Source organism: Colletotrichum tamarilloi (assembly GCF_030869305.1).
Source record: "Colletotrichum tamarilloi strain Tom-12 chromosome Unknown Scaffold_1.1, whole genome shotgun sequence".
In the NCBI taxonomy this organism is placed as follows: Eukaryota; Fungi; Ascomycota; class Sordariomycetes; order Glomerellales; family Glomerellaceae; genus Colletotrichum; species Colletotrichum tamarilloi.
The window spans coordinates 1,507,940-1,521,991 of record NW_026849384.1 but is presented as its reverse complement, the minus strand read 5'-3'; the positions used below and the strand labels follow the sequence as shown (position 1 = coordinate 1,521,991).

The 14,052-nt window shown below is 48.3% G+C and overlaps 5 protein-coding genes across 5 annotated transcripts; 2 read left to right on the top strand and 3 right to left on the bottom strand.

Annotated features, from left to right (window-relative positions):
- Positions 1-784: 784 nt before the first annotated feature.
- On the bottom strand, positions 785-2,257 carry CTAM01_00502 (GEgh16 protein; the record flags this gene model as incomplete). The annotated part of the gene is made up of 3 exons (XM_060516553.1): positions 785-1,635; positions 1,726-2,076; positions 2,140-2,257. The coding sequence occupies 3 exons, from the start codon at positions 2,255-2,257 to the stop codon at positions 785-787; spliced, it is 1,320 nt and encodes a 439-aa protein (XP_060389179.1).
- Positions 2,258-7,825: 5,568 nt separating this feature from the next.
- CTAM01_00501 (streptomycin biosynthesis protein StrI) lies at positions 7,826-9,370 on the bottom strand (the record flags this gene model as incomplete). Its single annotated transcript, XM_060516552.1, has 2 exons — positions 7,826-8,497; positions 8,798-9,370. The coding sequence occupies 2 exons, from the start codon at positions 9,368-9,370 to the stop codon at positions 7,826-7,828; spliced, it is 1,245 nt and encodes a 414-aa protein (XP_060389178.1).
- A 437-nt stretch (positions 9,371-9,807) lies between these two features.
- Positions 9,808-10,161, top strand: CTAM01_00500 (uncharacterized protein; the record flags this gene model as incomplete). The annotated part of the gene is made up of 1 exon (XM_060516551.1): positions 9,808-10,161. One exon carries the CDS (start codon positions 9,808-9,810, stop codon positions 10,159-10,161), a length of 354 nt encoding a protein of 117 aa, XP_060389177.1.
- A 292-nt stretch (positions 10,162-10,453) lies between these two features.
- CTAM01_00499 (uncharacterized protein) lies at positions 10,454-12,035 on the top strand (the record flags this gene model as incomplete). Its single annotated transcript, XM_060516550.1, has 3 exons — positions 10,454-10,480; positions 10,520-11,585; positions 11,632-12,035. 3 exons carry the CDS (start codon positions 10,454-10,456, stop codon positions 12,033-12,035), a joined length of 1,497 nt encoding a protein of 498 aa, XP_060389176.1.
- A 265-nt stretch (positions 12,036-12,300) lies between these two features.
- Positions 12,301-13,656, bottom strand: CTAM01_00498 (phosphotransferase enzyme family protein; the record flags this gene model as incomplete). The annotated part of the gene is made up of 3 exons (XM_060516549.1): positions 12,301-12,724; positions 12,814-13,433; positions 13,558-13,656. The coding sequence occupies 3 exons, from the start codon at positions 13,654-13,656 to the stop codon at positions 12,301-12,303; spliced, it is 1,143 nt and encodes a 380-aa protein (XP_060389175.1).
- Positions 13,657-14,052: the final 396 nt, after the last annotated feature.

Genomic DNA, 14,052 nt, shown 5'->3' with positions numbered 1-14,052 from the left:
CGTTTGCTAGATGGCAGCACGCTCTGCAGGTCAAATAGAAACCTCTTGTCCGTGACTGTCTGGATCAAGCGAGTTGACCTGCACTTCAGATTCACACGCGAAGAGCAAGAGGGAAGATCTGAAGGTGATTTTGATGCCCGGAAATGACTAGGATGACTATCTCACACCTTATTTCGAAGAGAGGAGGGGAATCCTCTGGTCTACGTAAGTACCTTTGCTTGCCCTATCAACGTTGATGGGTCTGTCAGACGTTCAATCCGGACCTTTTGTTCGCTTATCCTTCATCCCTGTCCTGGCTTTGGCCTCACTCAGCAGTGATGCATGAGATGAGCCGTGAGTGAGACCGGGGATAAGGAGTTGGATTGACCTTCTTAGTGAATGCATGAGTGGTCTCCAGAGTTTATGAGTAGGATTGTCCACCAATAAGTCAATACTCATACTATCTGTAAGTAAAATGTGGCTGACTAGGGACAAAGACATCGAACAGTGATTACGGGCAAAGAAGCTGAAGAATTACGGTGTTCGAGAAGTAGATAACCGACAAATTTCTACCATTTTATCAACTTTACACGGCTCAATATAAATTTCCGCTAACTAACAACTAAAATATCATCTCCTCTTCCGTCTTTAATGGTGAACGGTCCATCGACGTAGAAATGAGAAACAGCTTCCAAGAAAGGCCTGCTCACACAACATGAAGCTCAAACCAAGGAGGAGGAAGTATCCTGCGGGGCGGCTCGCTGCCACCCCCAGTCCACCCCACCCCCTCCACCTTGCGTAACAATTAGGCGGCGCGGCGGCGAAGGTTCCTCCTGGCCCAGCGCGTGCGGAGCACGGCATCTGGTGTCTCGTCACGCTTATTGTTGTTGCCGTTCTGCTGGTTCTGGCGGTTACCGTTGCCCTTTCCAACAGTTGCCAGAGGCAGTGCGTTGTTTCCGTTGGCATTGGCATTGGCATTAGCATTGGCATTACCATTGTTGCCGCCGTTCTGGGCGTTGGTGTTGGCACCGCCGTTGTTGTTCTTGCCCCGGGTCCGTCCGTTGCCTCCGTTGTTGCCCGTGTTAGCATTGGTGTTTCCGGTATTAGCATTGGTGTTTCCGGCGTTGGCGTTGTTGTTGCCAGCGTTGGCATTGTTGTTGCCAGCGTTGGCGTTGTTGTTGCCAGCGTTGGCGTTGTTGCCGCCGGCCGCAGCACCGCCGTTGTTGGCGTTGTTGTTGCCATTGCGGTTGCCCTTGCCCTTCTGTCTTCCGTTACCATTGCCGGCGTTGGCATTGCCATTGTTGTTGTTGTTGTTGTTGTTTCCGTTGTTGTTATTGTTGTTGCCAGTGTTGGCGCCGGAGCCGGCAGGGCCGGCAGCCTGCTGAGTGGCATTGTTGCCGAGGAGTTCCTTGATGGCAGTAACACCCTGATCGTCCTGAGTCTTGGCTTCCTGGTTCGACTTGACGGCGGCAGGGAGGTCGACAATGTTCTGCTGGACCTGCTTCAGGACACCGTCAAGGGTCTGGGCGGTGGGAATGTTGGCAGGGGTGTTCTGCTTGGGCTTCGTGTCCGTCTGCTGAACAGCGAAGCAGCCGCCAAAGGGACCCTTTGCGTTATCGTTGAAGCAGCGGACGGTGCAGACATCACCGGTGGAGGCTATCAGCAAGTTTGTTAGTCATCGGCAAACTTGAAGCGCGGCGGAGATTCCTATGGCGACGGCCATAGAGGAATATGGAGTTGACGTACCTCCTACGCAAGCCAAGTCATCTGGCATCGTGACCTTGAGCTTGATCTGTCCGCTCTGGGCTCCTGCCTCTTGCACCTGAAGCTTCGTCTGACCCGTGGCACCGTTGGCGTTGCTAGTCAAGTCAAGATCGCAGCTGTACGGTCCGGCGCCGTCCGCGCTGACTTGGGCGATGGTGACGTCGACGTTAGACCCCTTTGTGACCTTCGTGACGGTGTTGTTGCCCAGCTGAGCCTCTGTGGTCTCGCCGATATCGATGTTGCCCGCGAGGATGGTTCGGCCGCACTCGTTGACGACATTGTCCACAATCTCCTTCTGGTTGATGATGTTTGCATCCGCCTTGTTTGCATCGACTGGAAGCATTTGTCAACGATTCGTCCTAGAATTTGCGCATCTCGTATCATAAAAGTGCATACCTAGAAGACCTGGACTAGCAGGGCCGTTGGGGCCTTGCGCGGCAAGAATGACACCTTGGGCCTGGGCCATCGCCAACATGGCGGCAGCGGCCAACGCTCTCATCATGGGGGAAGACATGGCTGTGAGAGGAGACAGGTGGACCGAAAAGAAAAGGTAAACAGAAGTCAAAATTGGATTAGTAGCGAAAGGAAGTTAAAAAACAATGTGTCCAGCACCGCGTTGATGGAAGGGAAAGAAACGAAAGAGGTTTGGTTATGGCCTCTCTCAAGAAAAGAACAGACCGGCTGGGAGTGTGAAAAGGAAGAGAAGGGAAGGAAAAACCAAGAAGAGGTCGAACTCAAGGAAAGTGTGAGCGAGCGATCCAAACGGGAAGAGCACAGGGAATCCTGCGTTTTACCCGATGTGCGAGGCCTATTAAGTTTTATACATGCCTGCTTCCTATTTCCTCTTTTTGGTCTTACCCCCTTTGGCGATGACAAGAGGAGTTACTTCAAGGGTAGAGCTTGTTTCGACAAGGGGTCACAGACGTTGAGGATGGGAGGATGGGCGATGGGGCTTGTTGGAAAAGATGAGAGCATGTTTGTGTAAGCGCTGCTCAGCTGGTGTTGAGCCGATGGGCAAGAGTGAGAGCCAGGTGGGAGAGAAGAAGCAACAGGACCGGGGGTAGGAGGGAGTGGAAGAGCCCCCCAGAATGGACCACATGGGCATGAGAGCAACAGACTTTCAGGAACCGTGAACGTTGTGCCTGTGCCTTGTGCCTAAACTATCCAGTCTTTCTGCAGACTGCGGCTCTTCCTGCCCGTGTTTCCTCAAAGGTTCTGGGCAGGCTGGGTAAGGCAGGCGAGGGACCCCGGGCTAGCACAGATCCCCTCCGCGGCTCCGACGATCTTCTGGAACGGATGCCGTCGCGTGGGTGGAGATGTCAGGTGGGGACGGGGGCGTTACGCGGGTTATAGACTCGTGGAGACTCTTGGAGGCTGCGCTGAAGTCTCGAGGTCGCCCATTCGAAGACAAGGACCAAGACCGAGTCTTCTCCGTGGGGGCATGGCTGTGTCGCCCAATGTCTGCGTCCTTGCTAGCCACGCCTAGTGACTGGTCAAGGGGCGGATAGGGCAACGAGAGCGACAGGGGGGGCGACCATCCCGTCATGTCGGCCGGGGATGCATCGATTATGGGCAGATGTTGAGCTGGGAGTCCAGACGAAGACGGGGCTGCAACCGCGTTTCAGGCTTTTGAAGATGGGCCATGATGGGTTATAACGCTGCGCCCACGAGAGAGTGGATGAGAAGGAGAGGGATCATTACCAGTCGCAATGGAGAAAAGTTGAAGCACAGTCTGGATCCGTCCTTCTCCATCGTCCCCCCCCCCCCCTTTCTTCTCTCCATCATGGCGGTCCAGAAGGTGTCGCGGCGGCGAACCTCCGATGGCAGCTTTTCGTTCCCGCCCGAAGGAAAGAAAAGTTCAGATGGGCCCGCACTCTGAGACGAATTCGTAACGCACGGGAGTCCAATGACAGGTTTTCTTGCGGCGACGCTTCAGGCTTGAGCGTTCGAGATGTTGACTGAGGGGGTATTTAGACTTGATGATGCTCCACGATATTCTTGTCTTCGGGAACAAATATGTTCGGCTGCCGGACCACTTCTCCCTTCTCTTGTCGTTGCAACCTTGGTGGGAGTCGAGAGGCTAGCTGATGTTGGGCGCCCTGTAGATCCGGGATTGGCGTCGGGAAGTCTCCCCCGACACTGCTCTGCACAAGCTTTGTCAGCCCCGGAGACCAGGCCGAAGAGGACGATCCTCAAGGGATTTCCTGTAGTTTCCGGGCTTTGAGACGTGCTTCGGAATTAAGGTACAGCAACAGAGTTGAATTAGGGGCAAGCAATAAATTGAAGCGGGAGCTGCCATATTGAGGTGGGGAGAGTTAATCGGCCTAGTGTCACTCTTGTTGGAGCATGCCAGAGAGGTCCGTTCCAACTTCCAGGGCATTTTGTCCTTCGCAAGCAGTAACTTACTAAGCGTTACCAAGTTACAAGCGCAGCGAACTCGCATATCATGGCCGCTTCAGGGTTGCCCGGGCAAAAGGGAAACGCTAGGTCCAGCACCACTACCACCCACAACCGTCGTCATCGCACGACTTTGAAACAAGCACCCGGCCACTGTTTGACCCATCCAACGATTAAGGAAGGGAATGTCCCGCTGTCTTGCCAATTGATGACTGACTTGGTGGGGAGACAAAGTTCAACGGCTCTGACTGGGGTAGAGGTTTAAATACCACGGGCCGGCACACTCAAAGACCCAAAATACCTACGCAGCGTTCCTCTCGTTGGACTGCCAAAAACTCTCGCCTTCTTCCCCTTGAAAATGAGAGGGTTTCCACACCCAACCATCTTATGTGGACTGCGCCATGAAAGACTCTGGGGATGCTTTCTGTGTGAGATATGAGGACTTTTGTGACTCCATAATTCCTGTCGCTCCTGCATACTGGCGTCTCCTTGCTATTAGTGCAGCACGTGGTCGATGCGGGCTGTTATTAAGTGCACTCCTCGAGATCCCTCCTACCTTACTTCAGTCCTCTCATCTCCTTCGGGCGAACGGCTCATTCCTCTTGGCATACGTGAACTGCTCAAAATTCAGAGGACTTTGCACTGAAGCTGACTGTAGACTTTATCAAGCTTATTGAGAGATGAACATGTCCCTCACTGATGAGACTGTTGAACCTCACTACGTCTGGTGCCACTGCTTTAAACTGTCATAAGTCAAAGCACCCACTTATAGGCCCCCCCCCCCCTTTTGGGCCCCCTAACAAACATAGTATTAAAACATCGCTACTAACTATACTTAATTAATTAACTATCTTTTACTATTATAATAATATAGTTATTATTCTCCCTAAGTAATTCGACCCTTACGAATTAATTAAGACTAACTAAATAGTTATTAAAGTCTTCTTAAGCCTTTTATATATCCTAAATACTTATAAACTTAGTATTTAGGTTTATTAATATACTTTTCTTTTTTTTAAGCCTTATATACTTAATTTTTATTTTTAAAAATCGAATTTAGTACTAAGATATAGCTAAGTAATAAGCTTATTTATTAAATACCTTTTTTATTTTTTAAATAGTAGTTATTAAGTATTATTATTTAAACTAAGTTTTATAAATAGCTTTAAATAGTTACTAAGCTCGCTAGTTTTTTTAGGAGTTAATTAGTTAATAATAAAAGTTATTAATACTTAGTTAAATAGTTTATTAGTATTATTAGTCGTTTATTTAGTTTTTATACCCTTTTTAAATAGTATAACTTATATAAATAAGATTATTAAGTTAAAAAATAGCTTAGTTATATTAAGTAGTTATAATTTAGTTATTTTTTATTTATTTTATATATTTAATAATATTAGATTAGTTAAATAAGTAAATTAGTAATAGCTTAAGAAATACTACTTTTTAATAATAATAAAATTATTTATTATATCCTCTTTACTAAGCTCCTTTTTATAATAAGATTTAATAAGATTAAAAATAGCTATATTTAATAACTAGAGAATATAGGAAGTATATAGTAATAAAAATAATAAGTAAATATTATTTTTATAATATTCTTATATAAATTCTATTATTATATAATTCTTATACTTATTTAGTATTAATAATTAAAGCTAGCTTAGCTTATTAAGCCCCCTAATAAAGGGGGTCTTAGTTTATAATAAGAATACTTTTTTTTAATTATTAGAGGGTAGTTTCGTTAGTTATTTAGCTATTATTTATTATTATAAACTTCTAACTATCGTAAGAGTTAAATTAAAATAAAAACTATTATTATTATACTAACTTTTTTTTATAAATAACTAGTAGTTTAATAAATTTATTATTAATAGAGATATACTTAATAATCGTTACTTAAATACGTAAACTAAGCTCTTTTTTCTATATTATTATAGCTTTTATTATATTTAAAATTAGCTTATTAACTCTTTTACTTTTTATTATATTAATCTTATTTATATTATATTTATTAACTTATTTAATATTACTAATCTTTAGTATATTAAGTAATTTAAATTATAATTTAATTATATTAGTTATAATTTTATTAATATAATATAAATTTATTAAATAACTTTTTTAAACCCTTATTAATAAATTCTTTTTAATAAAAACGTTAATCTATCTCTTTTTAAGTAATTTAGTATCCCCCTAAAATATTAGAACTTACTTAGTAAATTTTTTAATTTATTAATAAGTTAGTATAATATTTAGGGTATACTAAATTCGAACTTACTAAGCTAGTTAGTTTTTTTATTATAAAAAAAGCCTCTAAAGGTTTATAAATACCCTTACCCTTATTTAGTAGCCTTTTTTATAATTCTAAAATATTATTTTAAGAATTTTAAACTTAACTAAGGCCCTCTTAATAAAAAGACCGTTTTTAATAATATTAAAAGCTTATTAAAGCTTATTTTCGGTATATAGGACTATTATATATTAATTAATAATTATGCTAAAAAGAAATATATTTAGACGATTTTTGTAATTATTGTGGTAGTTTATATATTAAGGGTAGGGTTTTAATCGGGGGGCTGGGTGGGATTTTGGGGGGGGCCCAAAAGGGGGGGGGGGGCCCATAAGTGGGTGCTTTGACTTACTGTGTAGAAATGGTGGCAGCATCCTGCGCATCAAACAACGGTAAGGAGGAAATGCGTTTTACAAGCTTCACATGCCTAATGTGGGATTCGCTCTGAGCAAAAAAAAAGTCGAGAGTCAATGCAGTCACGCTTCCAGCTTGCAGGTGTCGCCGAGGTCCCGTACATGGATGATCGTGGCCCGAATTATCCACGGACCAGAAACAACTTTGGTGCTCGCCATTTCTAACCAGAGAAAGAAGGAGTTATGTACGAATTGCCCGATGAGATGAAGTTTATTCCCCTTTTGGCACATACCATTGTCCACTCAAGTTGCCAGAGACACGATTAGCCACACGAGGATAGGCTTGAGCTACCTTGACTATTTCTGAGGTAGGAAACCCTATACTCGTCGATAAACCGAGTAAAGGTGCCGGGGCAGAGACCTACTTCAAATACATATTCCTGACAAACATGAGTTCTTTCAATTATTTAATCATTTAATCATAATCAAGCATCGTGGAAGGAGAACCTTCAGGTAGTCGAACTTCTTCAGCTTTATTTATTTAATGACAGTTATAATTTTATCGGCGAAAGGGAGTAGAGCGTTCTCTGAGAGTAAAACATTCTGCGAGCCCAGCCCCGTCGAATGTGTAATAATTTGTATTTGACAGCAGAGAGCAGCAATGCGTGACGTACTAAGTAAGTAACAGGTGAGTTGATTATCCCAACTCGGTTTTAACTTGCAATACGAGAAGCAGCAAGCACCAAGAATTGCTCAGTGGTCGCCGCGATACATTGTTGTATTTCTTTGGGCTTTTTACGCCATGCTTGATAATTCTCCGGCGGTAATATCAAAACCAGATCACTAGAGGTATGCCATTCTAGCACCTGCTGGCTAGTTGCAAGGTAAGGAAGGAATCCTTCAGTCGCTAGCCTAGTGAAGATATAAGTTTCTATCCTGCGTTGTTGCCGAAGGATACTAATTTACTGGGCTTTCATACATGAAGTCAACTTGATGGCAAGCCGGCATTTGTCCAGGGGTGGACATTATTCTGTTCAGCTCAAGCACGTTCACCGGCCAAGGAGACCATAGCATGGCTCATGAATGCTTCCTTCAACGTACAGCCAACATGTCTCGCTTGGGCCTGCTCCACGCTGAGCTCACCATTAATGACAGCCTCCACAGCCCGAGAGAAGTTGTTCATCAGACCGCCATCGCCACCTTCATGACCGCCAGAAGCTGTTGGCGGGATGAAGACTTTGGCTGCTCCCGGGTCCCGAAATCGATCAAAGGTATAGACTCGGATCTCGTTACTGTCGTACTGCATCTCTCCATGGGTGCCCGAGATCTTGCCTCGCCGCTTGGACTGGGCTTCGGTGAACGCCGCCATATGAAAAATCGCCGTCTTCGGACCGCGGTCGGTGAATTCCTCGTTGCCCACAGCGCCTGAGTCGTCATCCCAGGTCAGAGTGACAATTTGATCGTCAAGAACATCATTATCTGACTCCCAGACACAACGACCATACCACTGTTTAGACTCGATGATGTCCCTTGGTGTAGAGGCGTCGTAGTCTGTAGAGAGAACCTCTTCCAAGACGGCACGTCCATGATCTGTCCCCAATGTAGCAGTGATATCTTCTATGTCAGGAACAACAACACAAATAGGCCAATCTCGTTCTCCCTTGTCATAGAGCTTTTCGAGGTACAGTTTCTTGGCACTCCAATCACAGCTCTGTTCGTGAGGACAAGAGAAGCAGTTCGTGGCGTTTTCCGCTGCCTTGGGCTTTCGACGCTGGGTAAAGAGTGATAGGTTGCCAACTGAGGAAATCAGGCTGGGCATATGGGCCGGTTGACTAGAATCCGTTCTATAGCTGAGCAGCCACAGTAGAAAGTCGATATCATAGCAAGCCTTGCAAAGGAGTGTTGGCGCCGCAACTGACTCCTTTTGCCAGTTGCCTCGCACGTACGAATGTGAAAAATGGAATCAGCCAACTGGCTCTGTATGCTCCACAGATATAACCTCCCCGATCACCCTGTCTTCCAAGAGAAGTTTCCTCAAAAGCATGTTGTGAGGGCTGTATCGTAGAACATGACCGGTTGAAAAAATTGTTTCCGGTGTTGCACCGCCGAGGCTGACGTATATATCCTGGCAGTCCTGTAGAGATGTTGCAATCGGCTTCTCGCTCAAGACGTGAAGTTTGAGTGGTCCAAAGGCTTGCAGTATCTCTTTGTGTGTTTGGTCCTGAGTGCAGACAATGATACCATCAATACCCGCATAGACTTCCTCTCCAGAAGCTTCGGCTTGCCGTCGCTTACTCTCATAGTCGAGAAAGTCCTGCCACGAGTCGAAACTCTGGTCCTCTCGTGGTGCCCCGTCATCCCAAACATATTTCTTGCCAAACGAAATCCGTGTCGATTGTAAAGGTTCTGCAACCGCCGCAATGATGGCTGGCAGCCTCTCTCGTCGTACTGCAGAAGCGTAGGCGGTTCCGCGCCGGCCGGCTCCAATGATGAGAAATCGAGGCTTGCGATGGACGGCTGAGCTCAATGCTCTTCGCGCCGAAGCCGTCAATCTCTGCGAATCGGTGTCGTCTACCCCTTTCATGTCGAATTATTCATAGTTTGCAAGTGATTGGTGATGACACTTCAACCGCGAGTATTGTTAGGCAGTGGGAGTTTCAATATAGGAAGCCTTCTGCTGTGCCCCGATAACTGATGCAGCCTGCCGACTGATCAGGCCATGGGACCCAACAGACGACATGCTGCTTAAAGCATATTGGTGCCCGCTCTGTGTAACCGGCTAAAGTACCCGGCTTTATTACGCAGTAATATTGAATTTTCGCATGTTCGTAATGTCAGGCCGCGGCTCCATCCTCAGCCTCGTAGAGCACATCAAACTCACTTATCGTCTGGTCCGTTGTTTGTCTGAGGGGACTGCCAGTTCCATGTTGTTTCACTCAATCAAGCAGGTCTTTGTTCTTTGATTTTTCTTTTGCCAGAAGCGACCTTCAAATATATCTGGATTTGATAAGGTGGCCTGCAATGGCTTCATATGTCTACACCGAACTCCAAGCTACAATAGGTGACTTGAGGCTGGTCATCTTGCAGCCAGGCAGCTACCGCGACGAGTTGCGCTGCAACATTCTTCATTATCCACTTCTCGAGCCAAAAGAACCTTTCAAGGACGAAAGGCTGCCTGTGAGCGAATTGCAGAAAACTCTTCCAGATGGCTGGACGGTGGATCAAACTCTGGATGGGCGATACCTGTTCATGAGCCCACGCCACTCAGGAATCCCTAATTCTTGGAAACACCCAGATCCCGAATATGATTCGAAAGCATACGCCATGCCAGAGCATTCTGTGAGCGACATCTTTGCGTGGCACGTACCTCCATAAGAGGCCTTATCCTATTCCTGGGGAACTGCCAATGACCAAGAATTCGTTCACATTACCGACCCAGCCAGTACTCACAACACGCCAGCCTGGTTAAGGATCCGCAAAAATCTAGCTACTGCCCTGAGACATCTTAGATACGCGGATCAACCGCGCACATTGTGGATCGATGCCATCTGTATCAACCAAGCCAACGTTGAAGAGCGTGGGCGACAAGTCAAGCGGATGAGCCAGATTTACCCACTTTCCGAAAAGGTGATAATCTGGTTGGGCTCCGAGTTTGAGGATAGCAAACATGCGCTGGAGACCTTGGAGTATTTCAGTAAACAGGTGGAATATGTGATTTCTCATCGGTGGGGAGATGCCCCCAACGCCGAGCAGCTTGATTGGTGGCGAGACGACGTTCCTCTGCCCTGGAAGGACAGGACTTGGAAATCCATATCTTCGCTACTCCATCGACCATGGTTCGAGCGTGTCTGGGTTCTGCAGGAAGCTCTTTTGTGCGACCGTGTGGTGCTTCAATGCGGCCGAGACGCTATCGCCTGGGTCGATGTACGCAAGGCATTACTGGTGCTCCGACAGAAGTCAAGTCTGCTGCCAGACTGATATTAGGCGTCGTCTCTTCCCATATGCACGAGGCTTGATGGCACCGCCGCTCGCTTCATGTGAGCACCTGTTACTCTGGGCGCGGAATCAGCAATGCTCAGACCCTCGAGACAAGGTGTACGGAATTTTGGGCTTAATGGATCCCAGAATCGTAGCCAAGATCGAGGTGGACTATTCTTTCCCTCCTTGGAAGACATTTGCACAGCTCGTCTTAGCTGAACATGACGTCTACCAGAAATTGAACATGATCAATAATTGCGGCATAGCGACGCGTCCCGAGGGGTGCCCATCGTGGGTACCAAACCTGGAGCAACCAGTAGAAGGTGCCAACATAGGGTACTTGAGCATTCGAAGATTTTATGCTTCTGCACGCTCCAGTGCTGTGGTGAAGCTCATCGAGCCGGCTGACCATCTACAAGTCACCGGGAGACGCGTGGCCATCATCAGTCGTGTTAGCGATGACTTGAACGGCACATTCGTACAACTCATGGAAGTGGTCCGAGATTGGGCACCGAAAGATCCACAAAACGACATGTACGTCTCGGGAGGACTTTCTATGGATGCATATGTCGAAGTCCTTGTACGCGGTAGGACCAGCGACAGAGCTCTGGGGGATAATCCGCTTCCATCCATCCGGCGGCTTCGCGAGCTGTTGACATCGGCATTATCTAAAGACAAACTTGATGGTGAGGTAGCGCGGGCATTCAAAGATTGCTTCTTCGCGAACGAATGTCTCTTTGTTACCACGGAAGGGTACATGGGTGTCTCTGCGAGAGGCCTGCAAGAAGGCGAGTCCCCTCCATCTCAAGACTTACCTCTAAGGTAGTCAATCACTTTCGATCGTGTGAGGTTAACCTCTAGAACCAGGCGATCAAGTTGCTGTGATTCTTGGATGCGACTTCCCACTGATTCTACGGCCTGGAGATCCCGGCCGATACGAGGTCGTTGGGCCGTGTTTCGTTCATGGGCTAATGCTCGGCGAGGCCTTGAAGCCACCTTTAAAGCCGCCGTGGAAAGATGCGCTTCCCGTCACCAAAGGTTGGGCGATGCCGTATTTCATCAACACCGAGACGCGTGAGCTTATGAAGACCGATGTGAGGCTCGGTTCATTGCCTCTTGACTGGGAAGAGGTGGCGTCAATCGATCCCTTTTTGCCGCCCTTCGTGTTCAAGAACAAGAATGATGGGCGCATCAGTGTTAATGATCCAAGGATGTCGGTAGACGCTATACAGAAAAGGGGTATCGAACTAGAAACTCTAGTGTTGACATGATCCGGGGCAATGTCCTTGGATTTCCCTGGGTCACATCTAGAAACGTTGAAGTTAAGTATCAGTAATAGTAATAATAGTCTATGAACTCCACGTCTTGAGACCTTCTTGTCATATAGCTTATTGACTCACTCTGCCTTACGACATGTCATCAAGCACAATATACCCAAAGCACTTGCGGAGAAAACACCATGTCACAGCATCACCCAATCTCTTACATGATTCGCATCTACCCAAACGCTGGCTACATACACCGACCCATCCCACCTCACAACTTCGCCTTCCCCCCACTCTCAGCCTGACTCCTCCCAACAAGCTCCCAAGCAAACTCCGCCAACGGGCCCCTCGTAACAGCAAACCTCTTTGCCTGCTCACTGCTCGCCTGCCCCTGCGCCGCCCTCGCCGCGATGCCCTGACACACGCCCGCCAGCCGGAACAGGCTAAACGCCGCGCCCCACGACAGCTCCGCCGCGGGCGTCCACCCGCCGCCCACGGGCGAACCGGCGGGGGCCTGCGCCGCCTCGGCCGTGTACCACCCGACAATCTCCTCGATCGTCGGCAGACCCGGGGTAGCGCCGGGGAGGAAGCCGTCGTTGGCGTAGAGACCGCTTCCCGCGCGCGAAGCGGTGAAGTAAGGGTGGAGGAAGTTGCAGAGGTCGGAGAGGGGGTGGCCTACGGTGGACATTTCCCAGCTAGATTGTTGTCAGCCTTGAGACAAGTTCATAACTTGACTGGGGAAGAAGAGAACGAGAAAGAAGAACGGGGGGCAGGGAAGACATACTCCAGAATACCAATGACCCTCGGCTCCGTCTTGTGAAAAACGAGATTATCAATCTTGTAATCCCCATGAATCAACGTGCCCCGGTCCTTGGGCTGCCGACTCTTATCGCTAAAAAACGCAACCATCTCCCCAAAATGCGGCAAATCCCCAACCTTTTCCCCCGTCTCCAGATCCACCGCCGCCGCCTGGCTCTTGCAAATCGTAGTCCACGTCTGAATCTGCCGATCGTAGAACCCGCTCTTCTTGCCAAACGTCTGCAGGCCGACGTCCTCGGGCGCGACCCGGTGTAGCTTCGCCAGCGTCAGCGTCGCCGCCTTCCACAGCGCCTTGCGCTCCTCGGGTGAGGCGACCTCGGGCATGGCCGCGTCCTCGAGGATGCGCCCGTCGAGAAACTCCATGATGTAAAACGCGGTGCCGACGACTGACTCGTCCTCGCAGAGGCAGTAGGCCTTGGGGACCGGTACGTCAGTGGGCTCGAGGGCGTGGATTATGCGGTGCTCCCGCTCGACCTTGTGCGCGGCCTTGGAGAGAAGCTTTCCGGGGGGCTTCTTGCGCATCACGAAGCGCTTGTTCGTCGCGTCGGTGAGTTGGTATGTCGGGTTCGACTGGCCAAAGCCAAACTGTAATGTGTGGGAAAAGGCCAATGTCAATCGAGGAAAGGAACGTTCCTTCTAACCACGGGCAAAGAAAAGAACAAGGCATTGAAGAGGCAATGCTGGTACGGAAGGCGGGCCGTAGACGTACCTGTTTAATTTCCAGTGGCGTCTTGATCTGCGGCACATTCTTCTCGATATATCGTTCCAGCGCCTGCTGGTCGATTGGGTGTCGCACGCGTCCTGCCATCTTGTGCTGTGCCGTCCTTGGAGTGCGGAAAGACTGGGTTCTGAGCTCAAGGGTCGTGTCCGCTGCTGATTTCCAGTCGAGTATCGCGGATTGTAGTCGCAATTGGCTTAAATAGTACAGGTTCTCACTTCGTAGAGATACTTGTCGGATTAAACCGGCTGCCGATGAAGATATGTAGTCAGTCGAGGTCGTTGCAGGTCCGCCGATGCCGTCAAAGTTCTCGGTCGTAGAGAGGTGAATTTCGGGGTACAATATTAAGGTACCACCCACCTAGGCTGGCCGGCGCATCTCTGGTTCGGACCTTTGCCAGCCTCGGTTCGTCCCCCAGTGACGTTTTAGCGGGCACGCGGGGGTGAGCCGGGGCCTGGAATGCTATCCAAAACTCCATACAAGGTG